Here is a 22,087-nt window from a genome sequence, read left to right as displayed (position 1 = left end):
GCTCAGGGGAGCTGTGGGTACCTGGCAGGGAGCCCACACTGCCAACAGAGCAGCCGGCACCCCTGTGCCAAGGGGAGGTGATGTTGCGGCCGGGCCCTGGCAGGGAAAATGGGATGCAGGCAGCACCGCCAGAAGGCAACTTCAATCCTACTGAGCAGGCACTGCCGGCAGCGGTGAGCACATGCTGTGGTGGCAGCCTCGGTGTAATGCTCTGCCGCGCTGCGCCGCGAACACCACGAGCACAGCCCTTCAACTCCCGGCAGGATCCTGGGCCTGGGCGAAGCGCAGGGCAGAGGCAGATGAGCCCCCCTGCAGCTCCCAGGTCGCCCCGGTCGCAGGAGCCCGCTCAGAGAGACGTCAGCTTACTTTGGAAAGGATGGGCCGTAAGCTGAGCTACAGCAGAGCGCGCAGACCCAGCACACAGAGGGGGAAAGCAAATGGAAAAAAAAAAAAAAAAAAAAAAAAAAAAAAAAGAAAGAAAGAAAAGTTTCCACTCATCAGCCAAAAGTTGTTGTGGGTTTCTCGCTCTCTTTGGGTCAGGGACCTGATCGTTTAAGTGTATTCGGTGATGTCATTCCTTCCAGAAGGAAAAAGCCTTTCCTGCCCCAACTGAGCTGCTTTACAAACGCTTTAAATATCAAGTCTGGGGCAGCCAAAAGACAGAGTAATTTAGCTCTTTTTTTTTTTTTTTTTTTTTTTTTAACAGTTGTATCAGCACCTATTAATTGGCAGCTTTCCCCTCCACCCTGCACCAGCCTCACCTGGACCTAAAGGTCTCCCTAATCCCGACCTGGAGAGAAACCCCCACTGGGCCAGCCCGCTGGAGAGGGTCCCACGCCAAGGGGCTGCGTGGAGCCAGCCCACTTTCCATCCCCACACGCCAGCCCGGCGAGGCCAGGACACAGCCGGGGGATGCACGGTGAGGGCTGAGCCATCACCAGCAGCACCGTGGGGAATGGTCTTGCCTCCGTGCCGGTGGCTCCAGCCCCAGCTCCCCCACCCTCCATCACACGCAGCATACGGAAACTTTCTGTTCTGGCTGCAAACGCTAGAAACCCGAGCGAGTGCCCGAGCTGCTCACAGCTGCTGACGTTGGCGCTCCTGGGTGAGCCCAGGCTGTGCCGCAAGGGCCCCGCGGACAGACACTGAGCACCAAAATGCAGGCGGCGCAGGGTCCATCCCGAAACCTCCCACTTCTTCACCAAGAAACAGGGAAAGACCTTAGGCAGGGGCATGAAGTGATGCTCAGGCCTCTCCGCCTCTGTCCAGCTGGCACTTCAAGCAGAAAGCACCACGGTCGAGGTCTCTACACCAGTCCGCGTGATGCCTTTTACTGGGAAATCCACAGGAACTCCAAATGCCCCGGTCAGCAGGGAAGACCACCTTCAGTGGTGGCACCTAACCAAAGACCAGTTGGGTCTGGCTGGAGATAAGATTGCTGCCAACAGCACTGCAGAGACCTCCCTCCCCTCCTCCGAGCTGGAGGCAAAATGGCTCCTGGATCCCCCCATCCTTTGCCTTTTCTGCTTCCATCCCCTCACCCAAGCCTGCTCAGGAGGCTCCGGCCGCCCAGCAGCCCCAAGGCACAGCCAGGGAGCTTTGCCAGTGCGCACGGTTTAAGGACCACACTTTGATCCACAAGATCCTGAGAGCATCAATTTTATTTTACAATGCTGTAGCTCCAGACGTTCTTGCTATTCACATTAGTATCTGCAAACCTCGACGTTTGCAAAGCCTTTGGCACCACCAGCATCTCACGGCCACGAAATCTGCAGGCCAGTGGTGTGTAAGATAATCCGCCTGCATGGTGTGCGCGTCCCTCTCCTGCCATTTCAGTTTTAAACCTGATGCCTTTTCATCTTGTCAAATATCCCCCTGTGCTACCTTCTACATCCTGTTACTGTGTCCTCTCAGACTCTGCTTCGCCTCCAAACTACACAAATCTTGTCTTTTTACATCTCTTCATCTGTAGATCCCGCCCAGGCCACCAATTATCCCTGCTATCCATCTCTGGTGCACCTTTTTCTCTCCCTACCTCTTTTCAAAATGGAATAATGGAAATGGGGCATGGCACTGCAGCTGGAGGACCTCACTGATGGGCTGTAACAAACCTTTCAGTGCTTCCCTTCTTGCCTCCCACGTCCACCTTCTTCCCAGTGCTGAGCACAGCGGCAGACACTTTCACCGAGTACTTTCTAAGAACTTTGTTTCTGTGAGCGAGTGACTCCTTGGCAGCCAGGAAGGCACGAAGGAGCCCATGCTACCCTTACAGCCACATCCTTTAGCACAGGGAAACGTGGGTTAGGGTGAGCTCTTCACCTGGATTTGAAGCTCTCTCTAAAGCTCCCCACCCTGCTCCCTTCTCAGTGTATAAAGCAACCGCAGCGCGTCGGTATTCCCCAAGACGGGAACAGGCACATTTTGGAAAGGCCACAGCAACACTAAGGAGGTTATCTTCCCCTCAACAGAAAAGGGCAGGAAAAGAAACAAGTATTGAATTCAGCAGCAGACACATTCGCCCACTGAGCGGCCGGCACGATTCGGGAACCTGCTCTCACATGTTTCCCCAGGGCAAGCTGGAGTGGGGCTCTCTGTCTCGGGGTGCAGTGCTGGTGGGCACACACTGGGAGCACCAGGCTGGGGCCGGAGCTCATCCAGGCTCTGCCCTTGGGTACTCACAAGCTTCTGCAGAGCTGGGAGGGCAGACAGCGGAGTGAAGGAGCTGCAACCTTCCTGCCACATCACTGAGAGAGGCCAAGCCCAGCGGGCCGGTGGCAAAGCACCCGCCGGGTCCCTCCTCTCCTGGCTCCAACACGCTCAGCTCCATCCCGGTGTGCCCTTCCTGCTCTGAGCCCACATCCCAGGCTCCTCACAGCCCTTTTTTTCACACCTTTGTGGCCATCAGATGGGGCTGAGCACACGCGGCTGCCCAGCCAGACACGCTCGTGGGGGAGATTTGCTAAGTGGTTAACGCAGCCGGCGAGTGGGAAGCCTGGAGCATCTGCTGGAGCCAGGCAGGTCGGGAAGCGCACGCACAGCCGCGCACACACACACAGAGCGATGAGTTGAAGGAGCTGTCTGCCAGCAGCACATTCTGCAGGATTTTTTTTTTATTATTTAATTTTTTTTTTCTCTCTTGGCTAATCAGCTACTGAAAGAAGAGCTCCCTCAGCCTGGCCAGCCGCTGAGCCCCCCCGCCCGGGTCAGCTGCGCTGCGGAGGAGGGAAGTGGGCTTGGAACAGCCGCCGGCTCACCGAGGAGCACTCAACGCGCCTTCATTCATTATCCACTGACATATGGAATAGTCATTGCGGGAGGAAACAGAACCAAACAAAAGCCCCAAACTGCTTCCTCCCAGCGAGGCCCTGACAGCCTCTGCAGCTCACGGCCATTCATCTCGGAGCGGCCGAGAGGAAGGGACGCTCGGGCTGCATGTGAGCACCGAAGGGATCACCGGGGGGGCCTGGCACGGCGACCGGCTCCCCGGCACCACCAGCACGGCAGCCAGCTCACATGCACCGGGGCTCTCATGCCACCCAGCGTAGGGACCCTGCCTGCCGGGCACCAGGAAAGGGCCCTGCATGCGACACGGGCTCCCCTACCCGCCCCGGCCAGGAAACCAATTTATTTTGTTGTGTCTCTTCTCAGAGTACACGGCAGAGACCGGCCTGGGCGCCCGGCCAGGCTGAGCGCCGGCAGCTGCCAAGTGAGCAGGAGCACAGCTAGAAGAAATTTAGTCTGTGCTAAACACAGGGGCATAGCAGGTCTGAGCTATTATTCTTTATTAAAGAGCTCTGAAGCCCACGCACAGGCAGAAGGGAGAGTGCGCAAGCTCGGAGCCAGCGGCTGGCGGGTGAGTGACAGCCGGCACAGCGGCAGTGTGCCCCGGAGCACCAGCCATGCCAGCGGTGGCATTGGATGTTTTCCCAGACTGCTGCTGGTTCAGGGAGCAATCCCATGGGCACTGCTGGGAGTGGAGCAACAGGGCAGGCTGCACGGTCAGCTACGGGTGCAGGTGCCCCATTAGAGGTTTGCAGATGAAGCCAGGCAAAGGGACGCTGGAGAGCATCCCAAGCTGCACCCAGGGTGCTCACAGCTGGGGTCTGCACTGAGCAGCACCCACCAGCAAAAACAGTGGGGAGAGCAGCAGGGGAAGGAGCTAAAGGGGACAGGGGCCATCCTCCCACAGCAGCACCTGGCTGCTGGAGCTCACGGCTGCTGAACGCCACCGTACGAACAAGCACGGGGCGGTTACTGCCCATCAGGAACATTTAGGGTGGCTACTGTTGAAAAGAACCACCAGGTCAGAGATAATTATCATGGAGATAGATATAGCCAGGGAGCACAAGGCTTAATTTTTTACCCAGAGGCTGCCAGACTTCTTGTGTGTTCCCCCAACCGCAACCAGAGCCCAGGGACGATCTGCTCCTGCAGCCCTATGCCGTGCCCTGGCAGGGCACCCCGGCGCAGGGACAAAGGCTGAGACCCCCGCGTCTGGCAGGAAAGGGGGTGCTGTAGCCATGCCAGCACCAACTTTCACAGCTCTGCTCTCGAGACGCCAGTTCAGGCTGCACCACGCAGCTAACCCCTGGGCTGGGACATCCAGAGGAACCATGGTGCCTTTCACATGAAGGGTGGATCAGGACCCTCCGCCATCAAGGACTGCAGATCCAGGAGGTGTTTCCACCCCAGCTGCATGGTCCCATGCAAACCACTGCCGTTTGCTGGCTCACTTCGAGGCGGTGAAGCAACCATAGCCACACGAGGCTGGCAGCAAGGCCAGCAGAGGCAGTAGGACACAGGCGGCACGCTGTGCACCCTCCAAAGCCCAGTTCTGCACTTAGCCGCCCCCCGACACACAGCTGGCCCACCGACCAGCCACCTCAGGCCAAGGGATGAGTGAGGGATGAGGATGACCATGTCTTCAGTGCCCTCCTGAAAAGCAACGCACCAAAGCATTGCGTTTCACGAAGACTTTAATTAGGATAAAGCTATGCATTAACTGGGATGAGGCTGTGCTGCAAGCTAGGTCTCAACGAAAAGAGACAATGAAAAATAAAAAAATACAGATCCTATTCGCAGCAAGGAAGTGTTTTGCTGGCCCTCCTCGTGTCTGAGCTGCCCCTGCCTGAACGGGGGGAATGATGCCCTCCCCCCCCAGCGCTCCTGGGCCACCGAGACACAAAGCAACAGACAAGTGCTGGGCAATGCTCCTCGCGGAGGCAAGCACAAAGCACCCAGTGTGCGCATCCCAGCCGCAGGAAGCAGAAGCATCAGGGTTCTTATGGAAGAGAGATAAATACAATTACAGAGGGAGGGCAGGGGGCTGGGAATGGGGAACAAGGAACAAAGCCACTGGAAGCTACTCTGATGTCAATAGGTTCTGAATCAGCGCTCCCCCCACCGGGGCCCTGAAGCAGGACCAGCTGGGGAGAGAGAGACCTTGAATTCCTGCATGAAAGGGTTTTTTTTCCTGGGTTATGCTGGAGACATTACACAAGTGTATGTTTTCTATAGTCATATATTTCCCCTCTCTCTAAATCTCTATTCCAGACCTGGGGGCAGGGACTGCCGGCAGCTTCAGTGCTAGCCCAGGTGGGCCTCTAACATCTAACCTTTCGGGCCCTCGCTGGACCAGAAAGGCCAGCAGGTACCCAATCCTCCCCCTCCCCTCCACTGGGACTGAAACAGGAACAGATGCATCCCTCAAAGCACCAGTAAAGGCAAGCCTGGACCCTTTGAAGTGTCAGTGATGCCAAAGAGCTCTCCTGAAACCTGGTGGGCAGCCAAGAGTCCCGCCCCACTCACAAACTCCTGTCCCCAAGCCCCCCGTGCTATGCTGCTGTTACTCCCGACGGTCCCCCTGCACCCACGGCTATTGCACGCCGGCCAGGCGCCCCATGTGAGCGAGCTGTTGGAGCTCCTCACTCAGAGCGCTTGCAGCGCGCAGCAGGACCGGCTGGCTCTTCACCTGCCTGGTCACACAGGATTTTCTGTGCTCTGTTACTTCTCAGCGGCTGAGGAGGAGACAGCCTGAAACATTCCACCTAACCGGCGCCCAGGAGGCTTCTGCAAGCACTTGTCCAAGTCATGTATGAGGCTACCCAGTACCCTTTCAGGTGAACCTAATTCCCAGCAATAAGGGCCAGGTCCAAACGCCCCCACAGCCTTTGGCAATCCCTCCATCTCACCCCAGGGCTCTGCTGAAACAGCTGATTGACGCCAATCGCATTAATTGATTTAGCAGACGATTAAGAAAGGCAATGAAGTTTGTCTGGAACAACCAGACCCTAGGGGCATTTCACTGCCGAGATCCTGCTATCTTCTACACAAGCAGTTTCCACTCTTTTCCGATGTGCGAAACCCAGAGAGGTTCCCCCCGAGAGCAGGGCAGACCCCAGAATGACAAGCATAACCCCACGAGCCCCCAGTAAGGCTCAGTCACCTTTTAAACAGCTGAAGAAACCCTCCCTGGTCACCTGGGCTGCAAGCCCCAGCTCTGGCCGGGCAAAGACAGTACTTGTGCGACTTTTAGCAAGGGTGGCAGGGAGGCTCTTCTCATATGGGAAGCGCTGCCCTTTCCGCGGTGGATGTGATATTGCTTGCAGCTGCTCCAAACGCACCAAGTGACACACTTGAGCAACACACGCTCACCAAGAGTCTTCTGAGCAGCCCTACCTTGGTGGCTCTGGCCTGCTCTACATTAGCAGCAAAGAGCAGTTTGGGCAATTCCCGTTCAGAGGCAGCATTACTTGACTATATCCCCTCCCTTTGAGCTCACGCAGAAGCCAGCACGGAGAGGGGAAATCCATCACCTGTCTCCCATATCCACATATTTAAAAAAAAGGAAAAAGTTGCAATGTGTCCTACCTCTTCATCTGAGCTGTCTTCTTCATATTCATCCTGAGGAAGCAGATCCTTGTTTTCCTTTAATGACGAATCATCCTCCAAGATTTTGCTCTTCCTGGGAGCCCCTTTGGCCTGAAAGACAGAAAAAAATAGCTTAGTAAGATCCCATCACGTGAATCCATGCATTTTTGTGTTCACAACATCAGAGACCTTAGCTGGGCAATGAAATCTGAAGCTGCCACCTACATCTAGTTTGCTTCCAGGTCTGAGATCACCACAAAGCACTTCATGCCCCAACCTGGACAGCACTGTGCAGTACAACCTCTCACTCGGAGGTCCTCTGGGACACCACATTACAAAGGGAAGGAAGGAAGGAAGGAAGGAAGGAAGGAAGGAAGGAAGGAAGGAAGGAAGGAAGGAAGGAAGGAAGGAAGGAAGGAAGGAAGGAAGGAAGGAAGGAAAGGGCTCATTAAGCAGCGTATGCTTACATCCACCTGGGACTGAAAAAAGAGAAAGTCAATCACCTCTCTACTGAGGACAGGCTGCCCAAGAAGCTCTCTGGCAGCTGCTGAGCTCGCACAGGAGTTGCATTCTCACTCATTGCACCCAAAATGATCCTCCCTCTGGAGCTTCCATATCCCAGCCACCTTCCAGAGATACGTCAAGGTTCTCTGTCCCTCTTTTCCCCTGGAGCTCCACGCCACTGAGGCCACACAAAGACACAGCCAGGGCAGAACATGCAACGACCCAACCTGCAAGGACAGGCAGAATGAGGGAAGGATTTCCCAGCAACACGGTTTCCTCTGAGCATCAGTCAGATCATAAACAGCCATGGATGAGGTGCCAGCGCGGCTCCAGGCTCAGAGGTAAGGTGTGTATCAGAAACCGCACAAACTCAGATCATGGAAGCAGAAAAATTTATGCCAGAAAGGTCCTCTGGAGGTCCCTAATCCAACCTCCTGCTCAAAGCAGAGCTCACTTCGAAGTTAGGTCAAGATGCTTGGCATCCTGTCTGGTCAAGTTTTGAGTATATTCAAGGACAGAGATCTCACCACCTCACTGGGTCCTGTTCCAGGGCCACACCGCTCCCGTGGGCAAAAGCACTCCTCACGTTCAACCCTGCTGCACCTCGTCCCCGCTGCCTCTCCCTCCACCCCAGGCATCACGAGGGCCTGGCTCCATCTCCTCCGCACTCCCTCATGAAGCTGCAGACAGCAATGGGATCTCCCTTTGTCCCTTCTCCTGCCTGAAGAAGCTTGCAGACCCTCTTGTGTCCCACACTCCAGCCCTGACCATCTCAGTGCCCTCCACTGGACTCATTCCCGCCTGTGTTCCCCACTGTGTTCTACTGGGGAGCCCCAGACTGCACCCCAAGCCCGGACAAGTCTCAAGTGCCTAAGAAAGGTGAAGGACCCCATCCCCGACTCTGCCAGCTGTGCTCCTGCCAGTACAGCCCAAGATGTGGTCGGTCAGTGCTGCTCGGGACACCTGGTGACTTCCAGGCTGTCCCCAGGATGCCCAGGTCCTTTCCTCCAGAGCTGCTCCTTGGCATTCAGCCCCACTTGCACAGGATTATTCTGTCCCAGTTGCAGGACTTCACATTTATCACCCTTGAACTTCACAAGATGCCTGCCAGCCATCCTCTCCTGCCCATAAAGGTCTCTCTGAAAGGCAGATCTCCCCCAGACCCCAGAGCCTGGGATCTCTCAAGTAAGGACAGAGCCATGAGCTCCATGCTCTCTAACTGTCAGGACAAGTGCAGGGGAGTGGTGGTGCGTCCCACAACGCTAGTGTAAGGGCAGGCTTGTCCCAGCGCTGAACTTCAGCAAAGGTTCCTGCCTATCCAATGGGCTCCACCACGTCAGCACTCAGGACTCCAGAGCCGCTGGACAAAGTGTTTGAGATTGGGTAAACCACACAACGGTCTCACCTGCATAATCTGGTGAATTTTGAAGTAATGTGCATGTTTGGAGCCACTCTGAACCTCTCTGGAAGAGACCTGGGTAGAGAACAGGGCAGGAACAAGCTGCAGACACAGCCCCCAAGGTGGCAACGTCATCACAGTAAGAGACTTGCACCATCACACGTACTACATGCCGTGCCTCATGTGTCCAGCTGAGGTTACCTGTCAGGAGTGATGGCACCAGCCTTATTAAGAGGGAGCTGAACGCAGCCTCTGTTACTTGGGTTATCCCAAATTTTTTCCACGCCAGCACCCACAGCGGGCAGGACACCTCCTGCACCGAAGTAGAGCTTGTCCTGCTGCGGGGCCCATGGGCCACACGTTCTCCTCCCATCGCAGATGCAACCCACGGGGCATGCCTCGGGCAGGAGCTAACTCCCTGCGCAGACACGGGTAATCAGACAGCACCGAACATCAGACTTCGCCCACTCGCTGACCTGCTGTGTGGGTGCCGAATAGGCTACAGATCCTTCCCTGGAAAAGAGATTCTCTCTCCCCCCGCGCACCACTCGGAGTGGGGGTAGGGGGAGAATGGGGACCCTGGCTAGATCAGGTTTACGGGAGGATTCAGTGAAATAATCGGAAAAACAGCCCCAGAAAACGTCCCTCGCGGGAGCAGTAAAATCCACACAGTGTGTGATCACCTTCTGCTGTACGTACACACCAGCGCAGCTCCCCCGAGCCGTAGGGAGAGGGGTGGGAGAGAGCCTGGAAAATACTGGGCCGGCAAGAGGATGAGATTACTGCAAAAACAAAAGGCTTTATTAAAAAATTTTTAAAAAGGGCGATTGGAGATAAGTTTTTTCCCAGGCTTTTGGCGCTACAATGGCTTTGGACTTGAGTTTCCATCTTTCCCTCATTTCCCCCCTCTCTCCACTGCCACGATGAGACTGGAGAAAGATCCTGTGCTGCAAATCTGGGTTGTTGGTCCTACCAGCTGCCAGTGCCCTCAAGAGCGAAGGCCGTGCCAGCAGGTGGCACACAGTCACTCCACCACTCCTGCTCTCACCCCGGCGATGCTCAGTCTCTCATCCATGCCCTTAGGAAGGAAAACAGAGGCCCACGGGCTCCCGGGTCCCGAGTTTACTCTGAGAGCTGGCACAAGCCAGGATCCTATCCAGGATTCCTGCAGGAGATTCACCCTGGCTGGCACGTCTGCAGACCAGCATTCAGGGATCAGGCATGTCTACTGCCAGGTTCAAACCCTGCAAGAAAGCTTCGCCAGGAAAATAAGACAGACTTCAGCTAGGACACCAATCACACCCCCAGCACCCTATAATACTTGACTAAAGCCCACGTGGGAAAGAGTGAACTCACACTGAACACTGAAACCACTTTACCAGCAAAACCAAAACAATCTGTCTGAACCAGACAGGGCTCTAAGGGGGCTTCAGGATCAGCAAAAGGTACCAGGAGCGGAGGGGCCAGCAGACCTGGTCGCAGGAGAGTGCAGTCACCGTTCACTCCTCTTGCAGGCTTATCGCCAACATCTCTCTGCGTCTTCCAGGGACACTAACCTCGATGCGTGCAAAGGCTTTTTGGCCCCGCAGCTGGGTATTGGCCTGCCTGGGTCCCGGCCAGCCGGGCAGGCAGGGACAGGCTGGTCCCCTTAGCTTCCCAGGGGGCTGTGTGCAGATTCAGAAATGAAGCCAGAGCTGTGCTAGGCCGCCCCGGCAGCCCCAGCAGAAAGGCCGGTTCCACCAGAGGGCGGCAAGCAATGCCGGCCGTGCCGCCAAACCCTGCGAAGCCCCTCAAAATTGCCCTGCCGGCAACCCCCTGGCTGGGGGACAAGGGCCACCTGCCCCCCTTGCCTGGGCATCCACGGCAGCTGGGGGTGCAGGAGCTGACACCCCCAGACCTCGGCTCAGCGGGGAGCAAGGCAGTGCTAAGCATCAACGACAGCCATCGCCAGACCCCAGTTCTGGCAGTTTTGGTCGCGGAACGGGAGACCTGGGGTGGCTGGTGGGTTTCAGCGTCACAGACGGGATGTGAGAACAGGTTTAGCTCTAACGAGGGGGTAAGGGAAGAAAGACCAAAGCCTCCCACACCAGTGAGACCTGTAACCACCCTCCCTCCAAATCCACCCTCTGCTTCCCACTGCAGATCAGCTGGGGTTCCTCTACCCCGACCTCCAACAAGCAAATTCAACAGAAGAGCTCAGAGGAACTAGAAAAAAAAAAAAAAAAAAAAAGGATTAAGCAAAAGTAAAACACAAATCTGACAGGCAAAAGGGAGAGGCAGAATACTGCCAGCAGGCTTTGAGGAGAGCCACATCCTCAGAGCGTTCTACTTTATGGCATCAAAAAGGCACGCAGGATGGCAGGCAAACCACATGTGGTCGGACGCAAGTGCTATGCTGCTGAGCCGCACGAGCCTCCTCGCGCCTTGGCCAGGCTGAGAAACCAGCTTTGCAGCACAGGCAGAGCCAGCTCTCCCCACTTCCACTGCAAAAAAAGCGCACCACATACCTGACTGCATAGACAGTCTTATGACAGCAAAGCTGCTAAGGAGAGGCAGTATCGTTAGTTATAAATTAGAGAAAGGAAATATGCTTTCAGAAACGCAAGGCCCTGAGGCGCGAAAGAGAAGCAGAACTGAACAAGGCTTGTCTATCCCAAAGCTCTACTACGTCCTCCAGCTGGAGAAACGTGCGTAATAAAAGATACCACCTCTGCCTATTTCCTTCAGCTATCACTGCTACGACATCCATACTGGAGAGCCTCGGAAGCCCAGCTGGGCAGGCTGTTCAGCAGCTGCCTGGACTAGCTGAATCGGCAAGGGAGCCGTCCCCTGCTGCATTTGCTAGTCAGTAAAATAAGCACCAGAACATGTTAATGGCCCAGTTAGATCCTCCTTTTCCTCCTCAAACCAATAGCCACTGGAAGCCAGATTAAAACACCAGCATCTCCTTTGGCTCCCCTTCCCCTAAGCAAAACCTGCTTGCCTCCCACCACAAAGTTCTCAAAGTGCTCCCACGCAGTTCCTCCTTGGTTGTGGAGAAAAGATCAGAAACTCCTGGCTTGCAATTTTCCAGCAGGAAGGGAGAAAGGTCCCTGCCACCCCAGCGATCCCCAGCTACAGCGGAGCAGAATTTCCTCGGCGGAGCCACAGCGGCAGGACAGCTGGAGGAAGGGGGTGCAGCAGCTGGGTGCTGCTGCTGCAAAGACGGAGCTGTGCCAAGGGGTAGCCAAATCGGCGAGGGGTAGGATGGGCAGCAGCAAGCCCAGATGTGCTAGTCAGGCCTGGAGCATGTAACAGGTAACAGACCCTAACATGGAAGCAGCCCTAAAGCAGATGGGCGCAGGAGCTGTGGTACCAGCATCACTTCTTGTAGGCCAAAGCGACCACCCCTCACGCTCAGGAGGGGCTGCAAGGTTTCTCTCTCAGCTTTACCAGATGCCGGGATGTGCACACAAGTAGAGAGAGAACCTTGCTCTGCTGTGCCAAGTCCAGACCTTGCTAAGATCACATGGTCAAGGTGGGGAAAAGCAAGGAACCAACACACACATATGTCATCTATTCCTTTGCTGAAGCAAGATGTGCCGAAAGATGAGCCGGAGGGGAAGGCGACTGGCCAGGCTCAACAGAGAGTTTTGGCAGAACTCAGGAAAAAAAACCAAAAAAGGAAGAGTTTATGACCTTTTGAAGAAGGGGCAGGCAACTTGAGAGGACTACAAGGATGTCATGAGGTTACACAAGGAGAAAATTAGAAGGGCAAAAGCCCCGCTAGAACTTAATCTGGCTACTGTCGTAAAAGATAATAAAAATATGTTTCTATACGTACATTAGCAACAACAGGAGGGCTAAGGAGAATCACCATCCTTTACCAGATGCAGGGAGAAACACAGTGACAAAGGATGAGGAAAAGGCTGAGGTACTTGATGCCTTCTTTGCCTCAGTTTTTAATGGTAAGACCAGTTGTTCTCCAGGTACCCAGCACCCTATGCAGGAAGATGGGGAGCAGGATGAAGCCCCCGCAACCCAAGGAAAATGGTTAGCGACCTGCTGCGCCGCTCAGACATGAGTCTATGGGGCTGGTGGGATCCAACCAAGGGCACTCAGGGAGGTGGCAGAAGTGCTCACCAAGCCACTCTCCATCATTTACTAGCAGTCCTGGCTAACTGGGGAGGTGCCAGAAGACTGGGGTTAACAAATGTAATGCCCATCTACAAGAAGGAGGATCCAGAGAACTATGGGCCTGTTAGCCTGACCTTGGTGCTGGGGAAGGTTAGGGAGCAGATCATCTCGAGTGCCATTATTTTTAGGAAAAAAATTTTCACCAAAAGGGTGGTGAAGCATTGGACCAGGGCTGCCCAGGGAGGTGGTAGAATCACCATCCATGGAGGCATTTGAAAAACGTGTAGATGTAGTGCTTAGCAACATGGTTTAGTGATGGACTTCACAGTGCCGAGTTAACGGTTGGACTCTATGATCTCAAAGGTCTTTTCCAACCTACGAACATGGTTCCACAATTCCATGTGGCATGTGCAGGACAACCAGGTGATCAGACCCAGCCAGAACAGGTTCATGAAAGGGAGGGCCTGCTTGATGAACCAGATCTTCTATGACAAAGTGACCCGCTTAGCGGATGAGGGAAAGGCTGTGGATGTTGTCCACCCAGACTTCAGTAAAGCCTTTGACACCATCTCCCACAGCATCTCCTGGAGAAACTGGCTGCTCGTGGCTGGGACGGGTGTGCTCTGCACTGGGTTAGAAGCTGGCTGGGTGGCCAGGCCCAAAGGTGGTGGGGAATGGAGTGACATCCCGCTGGCGGCTGGTCACACGTGGCGTTCCCCAGGGCTCCGTGCTGGGGCCGGTTCTGTTCAGTATCTTTTATCGATGATCTGGACAAGGGGATCGAGTGCACCCTCAGGCAGTTTGCAGATGACACCAAGCTGGGTGGGAGCACTGATGTGCTGGAGGGCAGGAAGGCTCTACAGAAGGATCTGGGCAGGTCGGACCGATGGGTTGAGGCCAGCTGTATGAGGTTCAAGGCTCACTGCTGGGCCCTGCCCGTGGGTCACAGCAGCCCCAGGCAGCGCTGCAGGCTTAGGGCAGCGCGGCTGGGAAGCTGGCCGGGGAGGGGAAAGGGCCTGGGGGACTGATCTGTGGCCAGCTGAACATGAGCCAGCAGCGTGCCCAGGTGGCCCAAGTAGACAATGGCATCCTGGCTCATATCCAAAACAGCATGGCCAGCAGGACCAGGCAGCGATCGCCCCCCTGTACTCAGTGCTGGTGGGGCCGCACCTCGAATCCTGGGTTCAGTCTTGGGCCCCTGACTCCAAGGGGGGTGTAGAGGGGCTGGAGCGTGTCCAGAGATGGGCAACAGGGCTGGGGAAGGGGCTGGAGCACGAGTCTGATGAGGGGCAACTGAGGGAGCTGGGGGTGCTCAGCCTGGAGAAGAGGAGGGTCAGCGGGGACCTGATCGCTCCCTACAACTACCTACAGGGGGGCTGTAGTGAGGTGGGGTCGGTCTCTTCACCCAGATAACAAATGACAGGACAGGAGGGAACGGCCTCAGGCTGCGCCAGGGGAGGTTTAGATTGGGTACTGGGAAAAGTTCCTTCACCGAAAGGGTCGTCCAGCACTGGAACAGGCTGCCCAGGGAGGTGGTGGAGCCACCATCCCTGGGGGGTGTTTAAAAGACATGCAGAAGTGATGCCCGGGGACATGGTTTAGTGGTGGGCTTGGCAGTGCCAGGTTAACAGTCGGACTCGATGGTGTTAAGGTCTTTTCCAAGCTAAACAATTCTATAAGATGGTTCTTGGGCCTAATGTTGTCAGTTGCTCTGCCCACCCTGTGAGGCAAACCAACTGCAAACAAGTTTTACACACAGGAAAATGACATGTAAAGGAGCAGCAGCAATACAGCTTGCAGCAGGACTACAAAGAGGTTACCCAAATTCACAGCCACGTGAGCTACAGTGTACTTGTGGGAGCTGCTCCCTAGGACCTGTCCTCCTCCACCTCCCCTCAACACAGGTAAACACCAACCCGCAGCACCTCCAGCTGTTCCAGTGCCTCTACACCAACCGCTGCTGATTTAGGGATCAACAACACGCTAAGCTTGTGGAGAAAGCTAAGGTGAAGCCACATAATTCCTTCTGGTGAGTGGGGCCTCGGGTCCCGACAAGCCAGTCAGACTGGCTAAGCCTAGTGGCAGTTTAAGCACTTAAAATGCATGTTTACCTCATTAGCAGCTGTTGCGTTTGAAGAGGTTTCTGCTCTCAGGCAGCCTCTTGCAAGCAAGAAGATGCAAGACGGCATCTCAAGCAATCACAGCCTGCTGCTAAGTGAACACACATGCACGCCTCAAGTTCGAGCTTAGATGTACGAAGATCCAAATCGACGCCTTCCAGACTGGAGAAGTAAAGTGGCTTCTACCAGGGCCAGCACAAACCACCTGGCTCAACCAGCCTTGCAGAACCAGGACTATGCAAAACGGAGCCTGTGCAAGCAGCTATCCGAACGGCAGCCTCTGGAACACACCTGCGGCTGGGAGCCCAGGAGGAACTCGCGGGGATCCTCCCCGTAGGACAAACCAAGTGACATCAGGCCAACACTGACAGCAGGCCCCCCTTGCAGTCGGAGACAAAGTAAGCTTTCCACGTCCTGGTGCCCTCGGCAGAGTGGATGTTGCCTCGCTTCTACCAGGTCAAGCCTCATTTCATTAACCACTGTAAAACGAGGGAACAACCTCGGAGGCCATGTCACGTGCAGCGCTTTGAAGAAGTCAGCTGCTGCTAACTCTTTTATTACCTGGCTCTACACATCACTGTCTGCTAGTACCGATGTGTTGATCGGGCAGCCTGTTGTATCTCTGTAAGATGCATGGCTGCGAGAGTTGAAGTCCTGAGGGTGGGGAGAGGTTACTCACACTAAGACCGTCAGTGCAAGTAACGAGCCCGAAATTTTTCACCCCGTGGGCAAACATCAATTTGTTCCACTTCATGGGGCTGACAGAACTGCTAACAGCACAGAAAGACGAAGCCTGACATGGGAAGAGTCTCGCTCACATGCCAGACTCAAGAACTAACACATCTCAGGACAGAGACAGCTTGCCAGGGTGCCAGGCAGATTCAGCAGGTTTGCCGTTTATCACCTCAGCTTTCCTCTGCACAGCTTCTGTCCGGAGGGCATAGCGCTGTCTGTGTGAAAGCTGGCTTGTCAGCCCTGGGAGCATGAAGCCCTGCTGAAGCTCACAGCTGAGCACAGCCCTCTGCACCCCGGTAATACCGGCACAGGCTGGTGCAGGGGTCAGCACAGCAGACTGGGGATGCCAAGATCTGCCGCTCTTTCCTGGTATGGTGCCTTAGCAAGGCACTGCAGACATGTCAGGCCGTGCTTCCCTGCTGCTAGCATGAACATGGGCTTGCTTCCTTCCTTCCATGACTACTGGAAACACATCCCTGGGGCCAACAGGCAAGAAGGCTCTGCACAAAAGAATTTGTCACCTGCTTTTCTATTGCAGACTGCTGTGGCAAACAGGAGTACAAATTAATCCGGAGGAGAGGAGAAAAAGCGATGCAGGGCTAGAGAGAACTGAACCAAGGGGCTCCTCTGTCCAGTCCCCGCACACACGCTTACTGATGAGACTCCATCAGCCCCAGACGTCTGTGTCCTGCTGCTGTGGCTGTGTGGTGCTGAGCTGGAGGCAGCATGGGGCCACCGAGAAGGAGGAGAATGAGCACAGGCTTACTGACGGGTGCTGATGGAGAAGCAGAGAGGAGCTGGATGCGGTACTGCAGCCCAGAGCCCTGTGAGGATGCTCTGAGCTGTGCAGCGGAGCGGATGAGAGCAAGACAAGGTCTCCGGGTGCAGTCGCTGCAAGAGGAGAAGAGTTAAGAGGCTCTGGCTGCACCAGCAGTGCCTCCCCTACACCCAGCACAGGACAGATCTGCTTCAGGCGCTCAGTGCCACAGCAAGGACTCTCCGACAGAGCAGCACTGAAGGGGCTTCCTGGATTATAAAAGCAGCAAATAAACATTTCAGCCTGGCCTTCAACCACAGGCCACCGGGCTTTTCCCCAGGGGCTCTGAGAGCAGTCGGACGGCTCAGCTCAGCACTGGGGCTGCCAAGGAAGAAAGCACAGCTTGTCAGAACGCTGGAAGTCATTAAGAGGAAATCTAATCCGACAAGGACAGCCTAATATTTACAGAGCCCTGCGAGCTAGAGAGGCACTAAGAACGGGGCTTTGCAATCTGCTGACAGGCAGGTGGTGGAAGCAGTGGCCTTTCTCACTCCTGGATCCCAAAGGGAGCTGGGACAGCACAACTCAGTTCAGCACCTTGTTGCTCAGACCAGATTAACACTTCTCCACAGGCTGAGGCGCCAGCACTGGCTCACAGTTCAGTACATCTCTCTTCTGTCCTCAGGAGAGCCTGCTTTTACTCCTCTGTGGGCTTTTTAAGCCCCGAAGACAAGAATTCTTACATTCCAGCTTCCCCAAAGCATCTTTTTGGGGAGAGCTGCAGAAAACCACCAGGATCGTGAGAAGGTGTGCAGCTCTGGAGAGGCCCTTTATCATCCCACCACCATCTACACTCAAATTCTGCAAACAGAGCAACACATCCTAAACTGTTGCGCGTTTTGCTGTCTCAGGAGCTGTCAGTCTTCCCATCGCTTCTCCAGGCTGGTCAAACACAACCATCACAAACTGGAATACCTCACGTGATAAAAATACAAACTTCCAGCAAGAGCATTTCAAACACTGAAATGTTCAGAGAGCAGCAACACCCCCCTCTGCGTCTAAAGCATTTCTCCCTTGCCAGAGCCACTGATTCCACAGATGGAGCAGGAAAGACAAAGACCAGAGCAGCCAAAGAGCATCGGCTTGGCTTCAGCACCCTCCAAACCATCGACTTCCACCAGGAGAATACCACAGGTTTTATGGAAGCAGCGAGAGGCCACAATTAAAGGAGTCAGTTGGCAGAACAATGCCACAACCCATCGCTGTGAGGTGCGACACGAGCAGTGTCCTCTCTGTCCGTGGGTCAGAGCTCCCACCTCTTCCTGGAGCCCCAGACAGGCCTCTCTGGGAGGACCATGACGCTGAGTCTACAGAAAAGCTCTGGCAACCTGAGCAAGCAAGGCTCCTTGCTGTCTGGTCTCTCAGCAGGAAGCCTCAGTGTAATCAGAGAACATCTGTAAGCTTCCCTTCTCCATCCACACACCATCCTTCTCCATGAGCTCCCTGATGCTCTCCGCATTTCTCTGGCAGAGCAGGAGACCCTCCTGTTGATTATGAAGTGCCGTATGCATTCAGCCGACGCATGTAGCTCTCCCCGCGCATAGTCCAGAAGCCTCTGGAAGCAGCAGCTTGGGAGTCCTCCCCGAACTCGGTTAACTTGCTGAACAGCCAGGAGATACTGAAAGCAAGAGACCCAGGACAGGCACAAGACCCTCCAAAAGCCCTCCGGAGCCTGGCTCGAGTGATGTGCACAGCGACAGGCCGTTACCAGAGAACAAAGTCGTCTTTAACAGCGAGGCTGAAAATCCGATGTGGGGGAGCAGGAGGCTTCTCTGGCACCAGCTAAGGTGTCCACACTGCCAGCAAGGCACAAGTGACATTGGAACAAACTGGCATCAGCTGGGAGGTCTAAAGGCAGGTTCAGAGTGAATTTTCACGAGGCAGAACAAGGCCTGGTTTTGAAAAACGGGGACAGCAAGAACGAGCGTGCTCAGCAAAACATGCAAGAGGGCTGTAAAAATCAGGCCTGAGTGCCTAAGAGGGGGTAAGCTGATCTACCACCTCTGGTGCTGAAAAGTAGTCTTTACCTCCCACCCTCCTCTCGAGGCTCCCCGTGTGCCGGCTCGGCTCATGACACACTCCCTGGGGAGCCCGTTCAACCTGCTCACCTTGTGTTCCTTGTGGAAAGGAAACTACCTCAGCAGGAGGAAAGAGAGCTCCCGGTCACGCCGGTGAGGTGACCTGGCTCAAGGCAGCATCTCCTGAGACGCAGCAGAACCAAAAGAGAGAGGGCAAGGCTGGAGATGGGAAACATCTCCACTCTGGCAGCCTTCGGAGAAGCTGCTGACTGCAAAGTTCGTTAGTCTGCTGTGAAAACACTGCTTCAGAGAAGCTGCCAGGGAGGGTCCGCGCTCTGTATTTGCACTTTATTACCTAACTGCAAGGAGCAGGAAGAACTGGGGGCTCTCACCACCACACTTAATAACGACAGCTCTGCATTACAGCTGACGGCTGCTTTTGGCACTTACACATCATGTCCCCGACAGTGCTACACTGTGTTGGAAATGAATGCCGTATAATTTGCAACATATTTTAAGCTTAGGGCTAAAAATCCATTACATTTCAGAGAACAAGTTAAACGAAAGCAGAAGAGACCGGCCTCCAGAGATGCCTGCTCTTCAGAGATACCTGTTCACAGGCAGAGCACAAACCATCATTCAGCAACACCCCCAGGAGTGCCAAAGTCCCCACACCAACCCACCAAACAAAAAGAAAACATCTAAGAACTGGCTATAACCCTTCAGGCAAGCATTAAAATCCCCCCCCAAAGGAGCAGGGATGAGCTCCCTTCTGAAAAGGCTGCTGCCAGAAGTACAAATCAAACCATTTCCCCTCTCACAGGGATTAAACTCCCACAAGGTCTCTCCAGGGTAATTTAGGAGCACAGCCCAGGGTAGCAGCATCCTGTCTTCCTTTACAGGGAACACAGCTTGGAGGAGATCCTAACAAGCAGCCAAAGCCACGGATTAACATCAAGGACACTCAGAGCCTGTGTTTATTTTTGGAGTCCTTTTCTTCTCTTTCTCATGTTCCTGTAACTAAGAACCCAACAATTCTACCCTGCCAGAATAAAAACTTCTTTGGTGGCGTCTGAAGACTGCATAGGGTTTGTACATCACTTCAGCTAAGCCACTCCTACAGAGCACAGCAAACTAAACAAAATTTAAAAATAAATAAAGTGGGTGCTTAGGGCAGCAGGGGAGGCAATGGGTGCACGGGCCAAGTCAAGGGCATGGACCAAAGAGCCAGCGCAAGCTAATACCACAAATACCAGTGAGAGTGAGAGCAAGGTCTCATGAGCAGATCCTCCTGCTGCCCCACTGCTCCCATGGCAGAGAAGACTGCACTGTGGCAACTCACAACCTGCAGCGGGTCTCAGTTTCTTACCCGTCATGCTAACGGCAGATCCAACACTTGACAAGCACTTAGCTGCAGTCATAGATACCCCCAGTCAATCCTCTTATCTTATAAAGATAGTAAAAAATAATTCCCCAAGCAGGTTTTGCCATCACAACCAACCCAAGAAAAATTTCAGCTTTCCTTTTAATAATGTTTTCACAACTAATTCCTAGTAAATTAAGCAGAATTGCCTACTGGAGAGCTGATCTATAGCAAGCAAAGATTTTAAGAGTCTGCAATTAAGAGACCAGAATTTGGGAAATATCATTCAAAATTAAACACATCCACCCAAGGCAAATAAACAGTTCTTCAATGCTAGCAAGTAAAATATTTTCTAATGAGAAGCTATTTCTCTTCATTCTTGTCCCAAAGCTCTAAATCCATTTTTAAGTATGAACATATTATATGAATAGGACATTCTTGATGGCACTGAACAGCTGAGGTTAAGGGGCCAAAAACTGCAGAACGGGACTGAAGGCTGTAAGTCTTTTCACACACAGCTGGAACTAGAGCGATGAATCGGAAAACATTAAAGCTGCCCACAGGGTACGACCGCTTTGCGGCCGCCCCTCCAGAGGCATCGCAAGCCTGTGGCCCCAGAGCTGCCCCAAATGCTCCCAGCCCCTCCGGCTCCCAAGACAACCTTACAGTTTCGGTGCTCTCACACCAACGGTTTGCTCTGTACCTTCTGCTCCTTCCCCCACAACAAGTTATTTGCTCTCTGCAATGACAAACACAATGTCCGGAGTAATCGAGACGTCGTGGCAATCTGGTGAAGCTCCCACTGACTGCAAAAGGGGAACGTAACCCCAGTTTTCAGGAAGGGAAATAAGGAAGACCTGGGGAACTACGGTTGGTCAGTCTCACCTCCGTGCCTGGCAAGATCACAGAGCAGATCCTCCTGGAAGCTGTCATAAGGCACACGGAAAATAAGGAGGTCATTGGCTTCACTAAGGGCAAGTTGTGCCTGACAAATCTGGTGGCCTTCTATGCTGGGGCTACAGTGTTGGTGGACGAGGGAAAGGCAACTGATGTCATCTACCTGGAGCTCTGCAAAGCATCTGACACTGTCCCGCACGACATCTTTGCCTCTAAACTGGTGAATGTGGACTTGACAGATGGACTGCTCGGTGGACAAGGAATCGGCTGGGTGGCTGCACTCAGAGTTGCGGTCAATGGCTCAATGTCCAAGCAGAGGCCGGTGACAAGCGCCGCTCCTCAGGGGGCCGTACTGGGACCAGTGCTGTTTAACACCTTTGCTGGCAGCAGCAGGATTGAGCACAGCCCCAACAAGCTTGCCGACGACACCGAGCTGTGTGGTGCGGCTGACGCGCTGGAGAGAAGGGATGCCATTCAGAGGGACCACGACAGCTTGAGAGGTGGGCGCGTGTGAACCTCATGGAGTTCAACAAGGCCAAGGGCAAGGTCCTGCACCTGGGTCGGGGCAACCCCAAGCACAGACACAGGCTGGGCAGAGAATGCATTGGGAGCAGCCCCGAGGAGAAGGACTTGGGGGTGCTGGTGGACAAAAAGCTCAACAGCACCCGGCAACGTGCGCTCGCAGCCCACAAACCCAACCGTGCCCTGGGCTGCACCACCAGCAGCGTGGCCGGCAGGGCAAGGGGGGGGTTCTGCCCCTCTGCTCCGCTCCGGGGAGACCCCACCTGCAGCGCTGTGTCCAGCTCTGGGGCCCCCAGCACAAAAAGGACACAGACCTGCAGGAGCGGGGCCAGAGGAGGCCACGCAGATGCTCAGGGGGCTGGAGCACCTCCCCTGCGGGGACAGGCTGAGAGAGTTGGGGTGGTTCAGCCTGGAGCAGAGAAGGCTCCGGGGAGACCTTAGAGCACCTCCCAGTACCTGAAGGGACCCACAAGAAAGCTGGGGAGGGGCTTTGTACAAGGGCCTGTAGCAATGGGATGGGGGGAACGGCTTTAAGCTGGAAGAGGGGAGATTTAGGTCAGATATCAGGAAGAAATTTGTTACTGTGAGGGTGGCGAGGTGCTGGTACAAGCTGCCCAGAGCAGCTGTGGGTGCCACATCCCTGGGAGCTCAAGGCCAGGCTGGACGGGGCTGGGAGCAACCTGGTCTGCTGGGAGGTGTCCCTGCTCGTGGCCAGGGGTGGGACTG

General features: G+C 54.7%; 1 protein-coding gene across 1 annotated transcript in view; it reads right to left on the bottom strand.

The window, feature by feature from the left end:
- The window catches only part of BOP1 (BOP1 ribosomal biogenesis factor), a 69,847-nt gene that overhangs the window by 45,289 nt on the left and 2,471 nt on the right, over window positions 1–22,087 (bottom strand). The window contains exon 3 of the mRNA XM_055703826.1: window positions 6,871–6,981. Within this exon, the coding sequence (XP_055559801.1) occupies window positions 6,871–6,981 (111 nt within the window). The remainder of the gene's footprint in view (window positions 1–6,870; window positions 6,982–22,087) is intronic.

Source organism: Falco cherrug, chromosome 3 (assembly GCF_023634085.1).
Source record: "Falco cherrug isolate bFalChe1 chromosome 3, bFalChe1.pri, whole genome shotgun sequence".
In the NCBI taxonomy this organism is placed as follows: domain Eukaryota; kingdom Metazoa; phylum Chordata; class Aves; order Falconiformes; family Falconidae; genus Falco; species Falco cherrug.
Note: the sequence above shows the minus strand (reverse complement) of the source record. Positions and strands in the feature narration are given on the sequence as shown.